At 34.8% G+C, this 18227-nt stretch overlaps 1 protein-coding gene across 1 annotated transcript; it reads left to right on the top strand.

Annotated features, from left to right (window-relative positions):
* Positions 1 to 440: 440 nt before the first annotated feature.
* On the top strand, positions 441 to 18119 carry Rph (Rabphilin). Its single transcript, XM_066395682.1, has 13 exons — positions 441 to 612; positions 951 to 1037; positions 8959 to 9113; positions 9170 to 9350; positions 9407 to 9651; positions 10316 to 10364; positions 12677 to 12813; positions 12864 to 12979; positions 13266 to 13498; positions 13555 to 13720; positions 13783 to 14000; positions 14244 to 14452; positions 17297 to 18119. The coding sequence occupies exons 2-13, from the start codon at positions 955 to 957 to the stop codon at positions 17386 to 17388; spliced, it is 1884 nt and encodes a 627-aa protein (XP_066251779.1). The 5' UTR covers positions 441 to 612; positions 951 to 954; the 3' UTR covers positions 17389 to 18119.
* The last annotated feature ends 108 nt before the right edge of the window (positions 18120 to 18227 follow it).

The raw sequence follows: 18227 nt of genomic DNA, 5'->3' as shown, positions 1-18227 counted from the left end.
CAACAGAGTCGCATCCAGGAAAGATGTTCAGGAGCGAGGCAGCCATATCAAAGTTATCCCTGCGCTCTTGAGTGTCGAATAGTACATGGAGTAAGGAATAACAAAAAATGTGTGTATTATGGGGAATTAGACCGAATTTCAACTCGAATAACGAAATCAACATTCCTCTTGGTTTTTTCTTTAATACCCCTAGACGTTCCCCGACAAAACTACAAAATAGGATGATTTACTCCTGTCATCCCCCTTCGGAATCGCCACTGTTTTGTAAGCCTGCATAATTTGGTCAGATACGATCGTAGCTAAGGTTTTGTCTATAGGTTTTCATAATATTTAACTCTCTTTTAGCATTAACTGGCATCACTTTGCGCAGGATGTAACCGATACGGTCCTGGATAAGCATCGCGGCGCCCGGCTGGCATTCAACAGGCGTCGATCGTCGTTTGTTTGAGGTCGGCGTCCACGCGATTACAACGCGCGGTACGTGCGAAAACATCTGGAAAGGCGCGATAAACCTGCTGATTTTGTTTCCAGATTTCCGGGAGAATAAATCAAAAACTACTGCTTTGTGTTTCTCGCTCCCATTGTTTGTCCTCTATTCCTGGAAATAGTTAAGTAAGTATTGTTTGTTTATGAGCTCACGTTAAAGAGGTTAATGTTATTGTTTAGAGGTTATTGGGAGATTGTTAATGTCGGTATTGTATGCCTTCGAAATTCCCAATAGCGATTCCCGATGATTTTTTTTTTAAATGCGTCTAAAATGTACCTAGTTTTTTACATTGTATATAAAAACTGACAGTGGTATTTAGTAAGTTAAATCCTATGATGTCCGGAGAGTTGCGGAGAAATGAATTTAAACTGGACCATGCCAGGCATAAACCCATTTTCCAAACTAGCCCGAGAAGAACGTTTGAAACGTTGACGTGAATTTGAAAAAGTGACGTTTCTTTCAGGAAAATGGTCGATGTTGGTGGAAGTAGCAGCGACCAGCCCAGTCGATTTGTATGTCCGAATGACCGCCAATTAGCTTTAAGGGCGAAGTAAGTTAAACATATTTCATGTCTTAAATATATTAAATTTTATTTTATTTTCATTAAATTAATTATATAAATATTTAAAAAAAAAACAAAAACGTGAAATATATAAGGCATTTTAAGTCGAAAAACAGAACTGTTAACGACAATCATGATAAAAAATCTGCCACCCTCATAATTAAAACATGAGTTCAGAATGCAGGATGACTATATAAATTATTTAGCAATCACTTTCGAGTAAATTTGCATAAAAATAAGTATTACGGAAAATTTTATTAAATGAGTTCATAACATTTGTGTGACAGGAGCATTAACGCAAATTCGCACACATTTCAGTGAAATTTATTGCTTCACATTTAACTTTAATAATAATAATGGAAAAGTGATGTGTATCTATATTTTTTCATAAACAACACGTATTAAGGTTATAATAATTTTTTATTACTCATCATAATCGACGGTTTATGCGCGCTGCGGCTTGAATAAGGCGAAGTAAAATAATGGCATCATAATGCATGTATGGTTACTAGGCCAACAATATTATAGTCAATTTCAATTCCTGCCCATTTAAATACTTTGAAAAATTTATGATACTTCTTAAAATGCATAAAGGCTCAATTGCTTGTAACATTGCTGCACTAACCTTTAAAGCCTTTGTGCCTTACAAAGCAGCCTTAAAAACCCTTCAACACATTTATATTGTAATATACTATTTACTTAAGACATAATGGACTAATATTTTACATTAATAGTTTGGTTTCAAACTGCAAACGGCTAATTTTTTCTTTTCGAAATATTATGCTCACGTTTTTTTTAGATGCTAACATATGATTTGTATTAATTCTTATCAGCAACTATTAACCTGTGTCTGATAAAACTGAGTTTAATCAATAGCAACATGAATCGTAGTTAATGGTTGTCTGATAAATACAGGGTGTTTCAGAACTATGAGATCAAACTTCTAGGGATTTTTCAGTGCAACAGTAAAAGACATTTGAGTATAAGAACCCGTGTCCGCAAATATTTCCATAAGGCGCTATAATCTTATGATAATTTAAGACAGTTATGTGCAAAAATATTTTTATCAAATTTTAGTACGTTTCATTTGAATTTATTTGTACAAGATAACACTACATAATTGTTCAAAATGTTGCTCTCGAGGTTCATTGCACCTGTTTAAACGACGTACATGGTTTCTATGAACTTGGCTAAATAAGTGATAATCGTTTTGAACGACTTCAAATGCCGCAGTGATTCGTGCAGTCAAGTCTTGTTCTGTATCCACTAGCGTTTCATAAACCAGAAACTTTACTTTTCCCCCACAGAAAGAAATTTAAAGGTGTCAAATCAGGTGATTTAGGAGGCCACGGAACTGGACCACCTCTACCGATCCAATGTTGTCCGAACAAAACGAAACGAAAGTTCAAGGACGACATTTTGAACAATTACTGTAGTGTTATTTTGTACAAAAAAATTATAATAAAACGTATTAAAACTCAATAAAACACATTTTTGCACATAACTGTCTTAAAACATCATAAAGCCGTAGCGACTTAGGGAGATATTTGCGGACGAGGTTCTTATACTCAAATATTTTCTATTGTTGCCCTGAACAATCTCAAGAAGTTTGATCCTATAGTTCTGAAATTCTGTATATTATCTAAGAATTGGCGAAACATGATGCCTACTCTCTAGTTTCAGTTTTAGTAAAAAGTGGAGAAAATAGGCTAATATTAGTGCATTCTTTAAAGATTCTTAACAAGGGGATTTTTGTCATCCTACACATCATTTTCCTTTATCAGAAAAGGAAGCCTAGTTTTTATTTAATAAAAACACAAATATGTTTCGCTAATGTTATAATCACATGTTTACCTGTGTTTTCTGTCATAACTCAAACTGTTTTTTTTTTAACAAATTGAATATAATTATTATTTCATTCACTCATGTATTTAACTGTTTGTTCAATACGAAAGCATCTAAAGCTACGCCTTTCAAAAGCTTTTAATGTTAATTTGTTTCGTTGAAAAAGTTCTGTGTTTTTCATTAATTCTTAAACTAGGAGTTATCTCCGCTCCATCCTAAATTAAACTGTTAAACCACAACAGTTATTACGGGGTTACCTTTTAGAGTAGATAATCTTCAGATTAGCAGGTTCAGATATTCAGAGTGTTCCTTAATATCGTGCTAATATTTCAGGATATGACTTCTCAGGTCATTTTATGAGGAAAGTTCATATACCAGGTATACCGGTATGAAATGAGCGTCAGGATATAAATGTCTCGATATAGGGCATTTGTTGTAAACAAACCTTTTTTTTTTGTTTGCTTGGTTGGTATACAAACTGACAAACATATTTAGTACAAATCAAGTCCTTAAACAAATAACACTATATTATTTCATTGTGCCAAAAATGTCGAATTTTGTACCACAAAATGATGATTTATGGAAAGCATTAATTTTTTGCTTTCATTTGAAGAAAAGTGCTGCAGAGTCGCATCGAATGCTTGTCGAGGCATATGGTGATTATGCTTTATCAGAAGCAACATGCAAAAGATGGTTTCAACGATTCAGAAATAACAATTTTGATATGCAAAACGTAGAACGTGGCAGACCACCAAAAAAGCTTGAAGACGCCGAACTGCAATCAATATTGGATGAAGATGACACTTTAAGTCAAAAGCAAATGGCAGAAATGTTAAATGTTGCACAACAAACAATTTCTGATCGTTTAAAAGCTATGGGAAAGATCCAAAAATGTGGAAAATGGGTGCCGCATGAATTGAATGAAAGACAGATGGAGAACCGAAAAAACACCAGTGAAATTTTGCTTCAAAGGCACGAAAGAAAATCAGTTTTGCATCGAATTATTACTGGAGATGAAAAATGGATTTATTTTCAAAATCCTAAACGGAAAAAATCATGGGTTGATCCGGGACAACCATCAACACCGACTGCAAAACCTGATCGATTCGGCAAGAAGGCAATGCTGTGTGTTTGGTGGGATCAGAAAGGTGTGGTGCACCACGAGCTTTTAAAACCTGGTGAAACCGTTAATACTGTTCGCTACCGACAACAATTGATTCATTTAAACAATGCGTTGATCGAAAAACGATCAGAATGGGCCAGAAGATACGGGAAGGTAATTTTGCTTCATGACAACGCACCTCCACACAAAGCAACACCGGTTCAGGATACCATCAAAACACTTGGCTGGGGGTTGCTACCCCATCCGCCGTATTCACCAGACTTGGCTCCTTCGGACTACCATTTGTTTTCATCGATGGGACACGCATTGGCTGAGCAGCACTTCGATTCCTACGAAGAAGTAGAAAATTGGGTGTCTAATTGGTTTGATGCCAAAGAGACACATTTCTATTGGCATGGTATCCATAAATTGCCAGAAAGGTGGTCAAAATGTGTAGAAAACAATGGTCAATATTTTGAATAAATTTTATTTTTCTTTCCTTGTTAAAATTGGTGTTTTATTTTCACAAAATAGCGCTCATTTCATACCGGTAGACCTGGTAAACTTATGTTCGCAATGGTCCAAATTTTTAGCTCTAGGATGTCAAAATTTTCCTGTTCCAATCGTTATTTTTAAATTTCTCAGAAAGTTCTTTAGATGTTGCTTTCAATTTTGATATATGTTAATCGGACGTAAAATCGCGTATTTTAATAAGAGAAGTAATTCTATCGCTCAACTGGTAGCGTCCAGATATATACAGGGTGTTATTGAAGTACGCGGCAAAACTTCAAGGGGTGATTCTTTGAGTGGTTCTAAGACGAAAAGTTTATATAAACGAAGGTCCAGTAATGCTTCGTTTTTAAGATACAGGGTGTCAAACTTTTTAAAAAAAATCGTTTTTTCATAAAAATATTAATAATCCTTCAGCCGATTTTGTTGAAATTTGAAATTTATTTATTGTTAAATGTTTTTTACTAAAAAAACGTATCATTTGTTTAAGTATAGTTTTAATAAAACTTTTTCTTGTCTGATTTTTCTTAAATTATAGTGTTATCTCTGTGCACCTCACTAGTAAAAGAAAACAGACAATGTCTAGTTTAAAAGATTTCTTTATACTATATTAAAAACTGTCACAAAATTAGATTGCGTCTTTTTGTTATTTAGGAGTGTTTTTTTAATATGTAAGTATTAAAAAAAAGTTTGATACCCTGTACCTTGAAAACGAATCACTACCAATCCTATGCTTATATAAACTTTTCGTCTTAGAATAATTGAAATAATCACCCCTTAAAGTTTGGCCACATATTTAAATAACACCCTGTATGTTTTCTGATATTTACAAAAAATAAAGTTATGTCACTAATACTTTTTCAGGTTGGTCAATTCTACGTGAAAAAGGTCACTTATAATAAACTATAAAATATATAATATTTAATATAAAATAATAACTTATAATAAACTCTTAAAATAAACAAATTGATTAACACGATTTTTATTATTTTAATCAAGAACGGCTCATCTAACGAGAAAAGAGTAAGATCCTTTTTTCTGTAGAATTGACCAACTTAATCAGAAAAAATATTCCTACGAAAAAATATCAGCGGCTCTCAGTAGATCAAGCATAATAAAAGAAAAAACTGAATTTTTCTTAACTTTTAACACCTTCTAACTCCGCTATCGATCAAAATCGGACACATGCTTACATGGACTTTTTCCTGCATTTTGTATTAGAGAATACGTACCTCAAATAGTGCCGTGCAATTTTGAAACACCTTATATATAGTCCTTAGCCGTTGAGAAGATTCCATTTTATACCAATGGAAATCTTCATAGAAAATTAAACCATCTCTTTGTCTTGACTCTGGAAACTCCAGACTGGGTTTGTTGAAACCCACTCACAATAATGACAATTTTTGCTTCAAGATTTAAAGAAAACACTCTTAGGACGTTTGTTCCAATATTTCTTAAAGTACAGCGTTAAATCTTTTCAATTTAATCGTTCAATTTTGTCACAACAGATCGGAAAAAGTTGCACCACAACAAGCAATTTAATCGCAATTTACTTAATCGAGCTCCTGATACTTGGAATAATTGGGTTTGGTTTAATTCAGTTAAATCAGATATATCTAATGGATTTAGATCTCTAAACTTTCTAATAGAGTTAAAATTCCCTTATTTTCGAACCATTTCTTAAGAGATTTCCTCATTCCGCACATTTTTTTATTAAGCTAAGTACCTCTAAATAGAATCATCATTTACTTCATTTCATGTAATACCAATTTAAGAAATGACGACAACGCAATTACAGTTGATATCTTTAATATACTACTTATCATAAAAATTATAGTACCTAAAAATAATGTGCGTATTTTAATGAAACTTTGTAAATATATTGACAATACCATACAAAATAAATGATGTAACTTACGAGTGAATCGAAGTACAAATAATCTGTAAAATTCGAATAATGTGTATAACCGCCTTGTGAATTTACACCCTTAGAAACTCATCTGGGCATGCCTCTAAGAAATGGTCGATTTTCTCTTGAGGTAGTATATCCCAAGCAACTTAAATTGCATTTCGTAATTTTGCGAAAGTACGTCATGGGTTCTGCAGTGTAGTAACTTTTCTTCCTATCATGTCTTTTACGTGTTCTATGGGGGAAAGATCAGGAGAGCATGGAGGCCACGGAAACGAAAACATTGCGATGTTGCAGATGAGCCATAGTTAGAGTACAAGCAATATGTGGCCGCACATTGTCTTCCTGGAAAAGCACATTTCCAGTATATTGAATATAAGGTACAGTTATTGGTTCTAACACTTCCTGTATATAACGCACTGCGCTATATGTAAAATCTGATCAATTGTGCTACTATTACAATTAAATACGTATACTAATTTTGGTTGAATTTGATACATTAATTCTAGGTGATGCTATTTTTATAATAAGTAGTATATTATAACTGATAGTTCTCCATATGTGAATACTTTTAATTCATATAAAAATTAATGAAAGCTTTCAGGTACCTGATTAGAAACAAGGAAAGCGTTATCCATTTTCATGATTCAAAAAGAAATTTCCTGACGCGAAAATTAGTTATTATTCTCTTAATGCATGTAGGTCAGTTTCATTCCATTATACTTAACGAAATGGTTGATTCTTATCTCCATAATTGTAATTAGGGATGGAAAGGACTGATTTGTCAGTTATAAAACGATGCATTTACATTATTCTTTTACAAGAGTCAAAGTATAAACATTTTTCCAGGGAATGCGGTGCTTTGGATGATTTCTTAGTTTTCATGGCAAAATTTTCTTTGGTAGCACATCACATCGCTTGCCTTATTCTCTTTTTCAAAATATTTTTAAGCTTCTTGTGCGCCATCCTAAGGATTAAACTCAACAAACAAAAATACCTGAATTTCCACAGTATGATAGCTTAGGTCAAGGTTATTTATTATTAGTGGATACTCACTTTTAATCACCAGTGAAAAAAGCAAAATTGCCTCTATTTAATCAAGTCTAATATGGAACATTTTGTACAAGAAGCCTTTCTAGAGGGTGGAGAGTTTAAATAATATTTCAATTTAGCTGGTATAAATATGCAATATTCCCTTATATTCTATTTAATTCAAACAGAAAAATGTATATTATGTATGGAGTAGAAATATTTGTATAGAGCGAAAAAATGAATATATGGTAACCTTATTTCCACTTTTATTTAGGAAGACTGAGTGAAAATAGCATTCGTTGTTCTCAGGTAGTCAAAAGCCTTAATATAATTTGATGCTTTTCCAAGAGAAATTTCAATTGCCCGAATCATTCCAAGTGCTTTTTCTAATATTAGACCTTCTCTCGCGGACCCTCGACTATGGCGTCGCGACGGATGCCCTTAAAAGTGTCGCCAGCAGCCGGCGCCAGCCTTATTGTTAATTATTGTTTTGACGCTCGTTGATGCCATGTCCTCAGCTTTATATCTTGCCTCCTGACCTTATTCACTCGCATTTATTATTGTGATTATAACCGGAAACGAACTTTCATAAACTTTAATGAAGGTTTAAATGTCCCTGCTTTCAGCGATTTACGAAGGATTTGAATCGTTCGAGGATTTATTGTAAGTGAATTTGAATCCTCCCAAGGCTAATGGGCATTATTAGCATTACATCACGGCTATACGGGGTATCCCAGAAATGCACCGACAAATTTTAAGGGGTGGTGGAGGGGCGTTAATACAAACTTTTCTTCTTTAATAAACATATGCCGGCAAGAAGTACGTTAATTTCCCATTTGAAGAACTTACCGATATACACCGATGGATTACGAGAGGAGGTCCTGTAGCCTGGCCTGCACGTTCTCCTGATTTAAACACCCTAGATTTTTTCCTTTGGGGTTATTTCAAATCTTTGGTCTACGAAACACCTATTCGTAGTGAGGAAGATCTGTTTGACAAGTAATAGTTAATAATGGCCAGTTGCACGCATATAGAAATTGTTCCCGAAATATTCCATAGGGTCCGCGAATCAATGAACTGATGGTGCAATCTTTGTATTGAAGCAAATGGTCAACATTTACAACAATTACTGTAAGTTATTATTTGTTTATCAATGAAACAACGTCTAACAAGAAAAAAAAGTGGTTATAATGACAAAAACCATGTTACTTTTTTCTGCTCAAACGGGTCATTTGTTTATTTAAGAAAAGAAATTGTATTGATGTTTCTCACCAGCCCTAAAAATTTGTCGGTACATTTTTAGGACATCCTGTATAACATCAGTTAATTGTTCTATGGCTTTAATACGAAAAGTGGTCCTTTGATCCGAAAAGCGAACCTTCGTTTCTAGGAATCTAAATTTGAATGTAATCCTCCTTAATTATTTTGAATTTGAATTCTCTTACTGGATTTGGCTTTTCACATTTGAGCTGAGCTTGAAGCTTCATTTTATTGAGGGATTGTTGTTTAAGACTTAAAACTGGGTGGAGCGTGAAAACTGGCAGCTTAGCTGGATTCAGCTCAAGTCCAGCGCCAAATCAACCATTACGTGAGGATGAACAACAAGTCATTGTTAATGTTATACAGAGGGCTGAAAAACTGGACGTTACGGAACAGGAACGAGTAGGTTTAATTTTAAAAAAATTACCCCTATCGATCACCAACAACAATTCTTTCAGGTAGGTAAACTCATAGACAAATTAGATAACATGCGAAGAAGTGCCTTAGGTCGGGGACCTCACCAATGTTTGTTATGCGGAGACACTTTCGGGATTTTAGGACCACCCAAAGTCCGATGCTTGGATTGTGGCCGATGGGCTTGCCAGAGGTGTACCATCGACAAATTTGCTCATAAACACCCTTGGTAAAAATGCGTTTGTTTGTTTCCTTCGTTAACTTGTTGGACAAATTGTCTCATAGCGTTACAAGAGACCATCATCTCTGCATGATATGCTCAGAAACTAGGGAGATATGGAAGAAATCTGGGGCATGGTTCTTCAAGAGTTTACCCAAATACATCCTGCCAACTGAGTCCCGGTTTAAACGCAGTAGGAGTGTAAGGGTGTCGAGGAGGTACAGGGAGGAGGAAAGTAGCTCCGACGAGGAGAGGAAGGTGGCACCTTGGAACAGACTGAGAACGAATTCAGGAACAGAAAGCACGCATGGTAGGCAGGCACTCTTTTCCAGATCCAATTTGGTGTGGTCACAGAAGAAGTAGAAACTTCTATTTGTTTTAAGATTTAATCTTTTCCTGGTCGGGAGATCACACCGTAGCTCTATCTCTTGCCTTTTGAGCATAACTTCGAATGTAACTGAAACTAGATTTGATCTGGTCTCAAGGCAAGTTAAGTAGCCAGAAAATTCAGCCAAGTGGTGAATCCCCACGTATAATGTCCATTTAAATATCGGTTTGAACAAATTATTCATTATATACAACCCGATATTGAGCCGGAAACTATCCGATGTCCCTCAACTTGGTTAATTTTATACCAGGAAAAGAATTTTTTCTAAATCTCCCCACTTTATTGGCTCGCACGTTCGTATGTCAATCGAAAGATTGTTTCGTCGATACAACACTAAATAATTCGAAATAGGTGGATCGACATCTGGCATTTCTCATACTTGTTTTCCGCATCGGTGGGATTAAAAGCAAACTCACCTCTAGCTTGAAAAGTCTCGTGGGGGTTTTTTTAATCGGTATTTACTTTGAAATTCAGAAAAAAAAGAAGTCTTTGACTAAAAATATGGCAACTGGCAAGAAAAAAGTTGAATTTAAAGGTAAAATGTAGTTAGACTTTAAACTAAATCCAGAAACTTGCAATTCCTTAGATGCTCCAGATCGAGAAGCCTCGAACTACAGTCTAACCAACAACTCCAAGTAAGTTCAACTATTAACAAGGACAATTAATATTTTATAGTTTTTTAATTCTATTTGAGAAAAACGCCTCACCCATCAGTAGGGGTACAAATGTAGTTTTTTATCCAATTAGTAACACTCAGTACCCGTATTCCATTACTAATGAACTTGGTATTCTTGTGACACATCAGGAGAATATGTGATACAATACAGAGCACTGATGTGCTTTATATTGTGCATGTATGTACAGGGTCGACCCGTATAGTTAGACAGCATCTACTACTTTTGTTATAAAAAAAAAGAAAAACTTTAAATTCAAAAGTTGTAGGGTTTATCCTCAATCACCAGAAAATGTTGCGTACCGCAACAGATGAATATTGCAAAGTTCAAAAAAGACACAAAATCGGTAAATTTATAATGGAACATCCTGTATATTCTACAAAAATTTAATAGACTTTTCTAATTTAAAAAATATATAACATACTGATATTTGGTTTGGCCGTTTCGCGGTATTTGCATTTAAAAATCGGGATTACATTGTTTTTCCAAATCGCAATTGCCATGATTAAACAATTGTTTTTGTAATACAGGCGAATTATTTCTAATTTTTCTTCTTCTGCATAACCCATTTGACGGATGGAATGAAGAAAATGTGTGACAGTCGAATAAATAATAATTACTGATGACATTCGTGACATTGGTTTATTCATGGCAATTGACATTTGGAAAAACAATATAATTCCGATTTTTAAATCGAAATACCGCGAAAACGGCTAAACTAAATGTTAACATGTTATATATTTTGGAAATCAAAAAATAAAGGTCTTTTATACTTAAACGCCTTGTATATTTTTAGAAAATATACAAGACGTTCCATTATAAATTTATCAACTTTCTGTCCTTTTCTAATTTTGCAACATTCATCTGTTGCGTTACGCAACATTTTCTGGCAATTTCCCCTAGCAACCTTTGTGTTTAGAATTTTTCTTTTTTATAATGAAAGTAGTAGGCGCCTTCTAAATATACGGACCAACCCTGTACAAGGTGGTCCAAATTCGAAGCGTGTCATTGGGATCTCGGAAACTATATGAAGTACAACGCCGCTTAAATTGGGCTAAAATTGCACAATTTAGTGCCTAAGAAAGTGCCGCTTCGAATCTGGTCAAATTCCTAATACTTCCGGACATATCCAAGAAAAACCAAAATTTTGCTATATCAATTTTATTTTTTCCAAATTTTATTTGAAGGGATATTTCAAAGCAAATGTCACTTCTTTATTACCACTTTTTCGTCCGTACAAGATGGCGATTCCAAACTTGAACTCCGACGTTTCGTCTTTGAGCCACCATCATCAACTTAATTTACAATACCATACGTATACCATATATATATACCACATATGATACCACCATAATTAACTTAAGTACAGACCTGGGATTTTTTATCTTTCCTTTTATTACCTTTTGCCCTTTTAAGAACAATGACATATAACAACCACCAAAAAAAGTAACAGATTTTATAAGAATAATCTCTTAAAAAGTTTATATGTCTATCACTCTCCCACGTATCGTTTTTAACATAGGTTTGTCTTTGTTGCAGTTTCTTCTGCAGTCGATCTTCTTCAATCGATTTTAATAGATGAAATAAATTTATTGAAAAAAGTGATAATAATGAAGCGACATTTACTCTAAAATATCTCTTCCAATAAAATCAGGAAAAATAAAAATGCTGCGGCACAATTTCGGTTTTTCCTGGATATATCTGGAAATATTCGGATTTTTTTCTAATTGGAAGTGGTATTTTTTTGGGCACTAAATTGCCTAACTTTGCCCCAATTTAATCGTACCTCTTATAGTTTCCGAGATCCCAATGATACGCCTTGAATGTGATTCAACCTGTACAGTAGATACTGAATACACACAGCAGAGAAATCTCTCAGAAAATGTGAATAAAATATATAAAAATTATAACAGATTAATTTCGTATAAGAAAAAAATCGATGTGTGGCCTCTTGTTCGTTAAACATGGATCACATTTGGTTGTCTAAAACAAGAGGTCAACTTTAGACACTAACATCGCTAAGTACATTAAAAAGGGCTGTTTAAATTAGATACAACGATCAGATATTAATCATTAGTAAAGAGTGAATGTTGTTCGCAGTTAGTTTTAAATGACAATGGTGCTCAATTCCACCGCTACATTACCCCCCCCCCCCCCCCCCCCTATGTGTGAGGCATTATTCCGAAATAGAATAAGAGAAAAAGTAAACAACCCTTCTGAAACGGATGTAAACATTAAAAAAAAATCATATTTCAACATAACATCACCTTTAGTCGACAACCCAGCTCTGGTGACACGCAGCTTTCCAAGGAACTGGAACCCTTGAGGTGCTACATGGGATCGATGAATTTGTCCTCTGCAGAATCCAGACCATGGGACGATATTGCTGGAGATGGTAAAGCAGAAGGAGGTAAATAATTTTTAGAGGTGTTGCTAAAATCATGATCGTTAATTCAGTAGAGAATGCTGAAGGTTCCAGACCCGAATCGATGGTTTCGAGGTCGGTATCGGAGTGGCATTGGAATGATGCGAAAAGCGTGGATGAGAAATTATCTCCCAGCACTTCAAGCATGAAGGTAAATTTATGCTTAAAGAACCAGTCTTGTATGTTAGTTTTGGACAGTGTTTCTAAGGAATGTTCCATGCGTGGTTTCGTCCTAAGTCGTATCTCAAAACAAGAAAGAAAAGTCACCTTTATGTACCTGGTCGCTCTAGATCGATTCCGATGTAACATTAATTGTAGCCATACTGCAAAAAAAATACGTTTTAACAGCTTTTATGTTATTAAAAAGTTTCTACTATTTTTGCAAATGTAATAGTTAGTCAAATTTGTTAATTACCGAAATTGCGGGATATTTCTAGAGTTCGGGTGGCTCGAGTGACCAAAAACCAACCGCAGATCCCTCAATGGGCATCATAGAACTTTCACTGAATTACGACCAAACTACCAACACCCTTCACTGTACAGTATACAGGGCAAAGAATCTTATCCCCATGGACATAGGCGGATTGTCTGATCCATTTTGCAAGCTGAACATTTTGCCAAATGCCAAGGTTTCTACTCGATTAAGGACAAAGACTGTCCACAAAACCCGGTAATTGCAAAAATTGCCGTTTTCGTTGTCACTTTTCTTTTTCTGACCACTTTCAGAAATCCGGAATTTAATGAAAATTTGACATTCTACGACATAACCGAAGAGGATTTGGCCGCTAAGTCTCTGCACGTACTGGTGGTAGACGATGACCGGTACGGTCATGATTACATGGGCGAAGTGAGGATAAAGTTGGCTAAACTAAGAGTGCAAAATACAATTTATGTAAAATACTAAAAAGGTGTATGGAGATAGGGGTTCCAAAATGAAAATTGAAAATTTTGCAGTTGACAGTCCCTTTGGAAAATCTTCGCGTGGAGCAAAAGGGGCCCATACCAGCTCTTGACCTGAACCAATGGTTTGATTTCGATTTATGGGCAGGAGGGCAAATTTTGCTCTCATTATGCTACTCAACTAAAAGAAGGGCATTGTTAGTTACGGTGAAAAGATGCGCAAATCTACTGCCAATGGACAATAATGGATTCTCTGATCCATTTGTTAAATTGTAAGTTATCCCACCTGCTCGTTCCCATCATTCCCTTTAGCATACATAGACCTAAATAAGCGCATATGTTAAAGAAAAGTCATTGAATTCCCAAGAATCTTAAACCAACTAAATTTTACTATAGAGAAACATTTTAGCGAGTTATTTTCTCGATGTCAAATCCACTCCTGTTTCAGGCAATAATCGATATTTTCATTGCGAAAATGAAAAATTCTATATAAATTATATAAACTCCTGTTTCAGACAATTAAAACCGGATCCCTATCATCGTAAACATAAAACTACCGTTAAATGGAAAAATTTGAATCCAGTGTATAACGAGGAATTTGCTTTTGAAACGAGACCCACTGAATTGTATATGCAAAGTTTGTATATTACGGTTTATGACAAGGATTATGGCAAAAGCAATGATTATTTGGGTGGGTTAATTTTGGGAGGATCTGGTTCGAAAGGTAAGTGGTTGATGGAAGATAGAGGGAAAATATTAGTTACTCGCGCTATAGTAAAAAATCTATGTAAAAGCTGTGCGTTCTTTTTTATTATTATTGTGTTTGGAAATGCCGTCTCTTGCATAAGTGAGGGCGTTGAAGAGATGGGATTGCATAATATTCCCAATTGAATCGAATTGAGAATAATATTCGTGCTTTCCTAAGGGCTCGGAGGAGAAACTCCTTCCGTCTTCAGATCCTAGGGAAAAATTCTTATAAAAGCAAAAATTCACAGAACTAAAGTATATAAAATGTGAATATGTAAAATACAGGGTGGCCGTTTGAAAACGAAACACGTACTGTTCTGAACAGCTCAAAGGATTTATGAAAAACCGCTCAGACGCGTAAATCTTATTTTTGAGGGGGAAACGTTTTAGGCTAATTCCGACTCCCCTATCTGCAATCCCTTAAGCGAGAGGGGATTCATCCCCAAAATCTTAAATGGAATAGGGGATCGAGTGACATCTCACTTTAAAGGTAATTTGATATACTTCATAACTCCCGAGTTTCAAGTCTCTGCTGTCAATACAACCAAGATAGCGGCTTTCCAAAGATGCGCAAATTGGGTTATTTACGCTGTTATTTTATCTGTTTCACTTTACTGTGGTAAGAAAATATATTCGGGTCAAAGTTAAATAGCGCATATTTCGACATATGTGAAATAACACCGAAGCACATCAATTTTAGATCCTGAAATTAGATCTTGTAATGTAAAAATATCATCCCAAAATTCAATCCCCATTGCGTAACAATTGTAATCCCCAAATTTTTTAATTGGTGATATGGGTTTGTGATACCTCATTTTTCATTCTCTATTCAAAATTGCTGTTGTTTTAAACCTTATTTGAAAAAATAATTAAAAAAAAAAAAATTCATATAATTGGGAAAATTATCTACAAGAGACTAAAAACTTATTAACTAGCACCGCTTCGTTATTGATAATGTAATAAAATACTAAAACAAATCAATCTCAGTGTACCTCGACTTAACTTTTCCAAGTCAGTGGATAGGAAAGTGAGGATTTCTAGAATGTCCAGCGCGATCACCTGATCTTACTCCATTAGAGTTGTTCTTATGGGGATATGTGGAGAGTATGGCATACGAAACTAAACTACGTGATCTAGCTGACTTAAAAAAAAAGAATAATTCTTGAGATTAGATTGGTTACACCACAGATATTGATTAATGTTAGAAGACATTTTTTTCTAGATTTAGGATACTGCCAAGAGGTTCGAAACATGCATTTTGAACATCTCATAGAAGATTCATAAGATCATAGAAGATTGAAAATCATTTGTTTTATTATTTTATTTCAATGTCAATAACTAAATGGTATTCGTTATTAAGATTATTGTAGAGAATGCCATCAATTACATGAATTTAATTTTTTCTGTTATTCTTTGCAATAAAGTTTAAAACCATAGCCAAGGAACTATTTGAATAGAGAAAAAAAGACCTTTCAATTGAGGTTTCACAAGCCCATGCTTTCAATTTAAAAATTTGGGTAATTGTCGCGCAAATGGGGTTAAATTCAGAGATAACATTTTTACGTTACAGAATATAATTTCGGAATTCAAAATTGACGTGTTTCTGTATTTTTTTCACATATGTCGATACATGTAGATATTGAATTTATCCCTTTTGGCTGTTCCACCCTGTATGTTATATACGTTTGAGGCGGATTATTAATTTTTTTCTTTTATTGTATTTGGAAATAACACACACATTTAAATCTAAATCTAGACCCTTTAAAAAAAATAAAGAACTTCAAAACTACATTCAAAATAGAGAATTTCAAGGGTCGAATATACATATACAAGCATCTCTTTGATAATGGCCACAGCGTGAGGCTTCTATCCCACCCCACGATGACGACACCCTTTCGTGAGTTATACTCTTATTCTCGCTCCTAACTCTCTTCCTATCCCACTACTTTCTCCTTGTCTCTTCCCTTAATCTTTCCCCATTACTTTTTCTTCGACATACTCTCCTTCCTCCCATATTTTTTATATTGCTCGACTTAAAATTGCTCCTAGGAGTATGTTTGGACATGATAAATTCATCTAAATATCTGTGCTAAGGGTCTAAGGTTTTTTTTTACTCCAGAATCTTCAAAAATTATTTATTCAATATGAATATCCACAGTAAAACTAAAAGTTATTCTGGATCCAAGCCATTGCGACAAGAACGGTAAATCTTTAAGTACATTCATACTATAAATATTCCTCAAGGAACATGACACGCTTCTGATGTACTATTTCAGTCCACCTTACAATCAGGAGAAACGACACTTTCTTAAGACTTCTGTTTCCCCCACATGGGAAAATATCAGTGTAATATAGCATGAATTTGATCTTGTGCACTATTCCGGTTCTTGTCTTGAAGAGTCTTGCCCTGCATATTCCTAACTGTTCATTTTAGCTATAGAAGACTCAAACCCGAGCACAAGAACATCAGCAATAGTTTCGAATTCAGTGAAAAATAATATTTCATAACATTAAACAAAATTTTAATTCCCAGAACCAAAAACACTTGGTTTTTTATGTACAGATTAAAATTCTTCCAGTAGATGAAGATAATCTTACAACTAGAAATATTGTTAGAGCAATTTCTGAATCGAGCCAGGACCAATTTCAAGTCTGTGAATCAAAAACTGTGATTCCCTGGTGGGTGACATTGGGTGAATGAAAATAAGTAGCTTTTAGTTGAAGCAAGTGCAGCTGAATTGCTCTGTTTTTACCCTATAGCACCCATTACTAAATAGCATCATTGTATCTGGAACGCTATGTACATTCTAATCCTTTTCAGGTCAAAGATTGAAGCACTGGTTGGACATGATCAGGTATCCGGATCACAGACACGACCAATGGCACAATTTAACTGAAGACGTCTTAGACTAAATTAATATTAATTCAGGATGGGGCAGAGCAACTTGCTTATTTAGAAATCCAATTAAACAAAGTAATGCAGATATATATTTAATTCTAATCAAGAACAAGATTTAAATTTCGTGTTTATACGGTTTTAAAGATGATATCACGAAGATGGTGTCCATTATTCTCAATATACTGCGGTAATCAAACTCGAACGTTTCGTTCAACTCTTTCCAGCATATTGACTGATTGATTGATATGTTGACGACAGCTTTACTAATGTTGTTTTTCAGATGAGCCAAGGCCTAGGGCGATCGTTGTAAACAAGTGATTTTATACAGCCCCTTGAAAAATAGTCGCAAGAAACTAGATCAGGCAACCGTGCTGGCCAGACCATATTGCCCCTCAAGGAAATGAAACGTCTTAGGACATGTTGCCATTAAACAGTCAGTGACAAACGTGCCGTGTGTCAATGACTTTTGCGAAAAACCAAACGGAACTACAAATTTAAGCCCTGCCCTCTCGAATTTGTCTACCCTGACTCTCCTCGAAGCAACTATCGCTTCAGGGTTCCAAATTCTAGTAAGCAAGTTGCTCTACCCCACCCTGTATTATTGGTAAGCTACGCCTGCTAAACCTAACAAAAAGTAATTTATCCGCATTTTTGTATAAATGCATATGCAGCTTGGAACAATCTAAGTGGATTTAGCTACTTCGAAGTAGCCGCAAATAGAATTAATTTGATGGGGGTTTTATAAAAATTGTTGTTTAATAGCGGAATTCGGTGTTTATAAAAATATGTATATTGTGTGTGATATTGACACTATATGTGTCGTAAAAATATTATATTTTTATTGGGGCAACAA

Source organism: Euwallacea similis, chromosome 12 (assembly GCF_039881205.1).
Source record: "Euwallacea similis isolate ESF13 chromosome 12, ESF131.1, whole genome shotgun sequence".
NCBI lineage: Eukaryota > Metazoa > Arthropoda > Insecta > Coleoptera > Curculionidae > Euwallacea > Euwallacea similis.
Note: the sequence above shows the minus strand (reverse complement) of the source record. Positions and strands in the feature narration are given on the sequence as shown.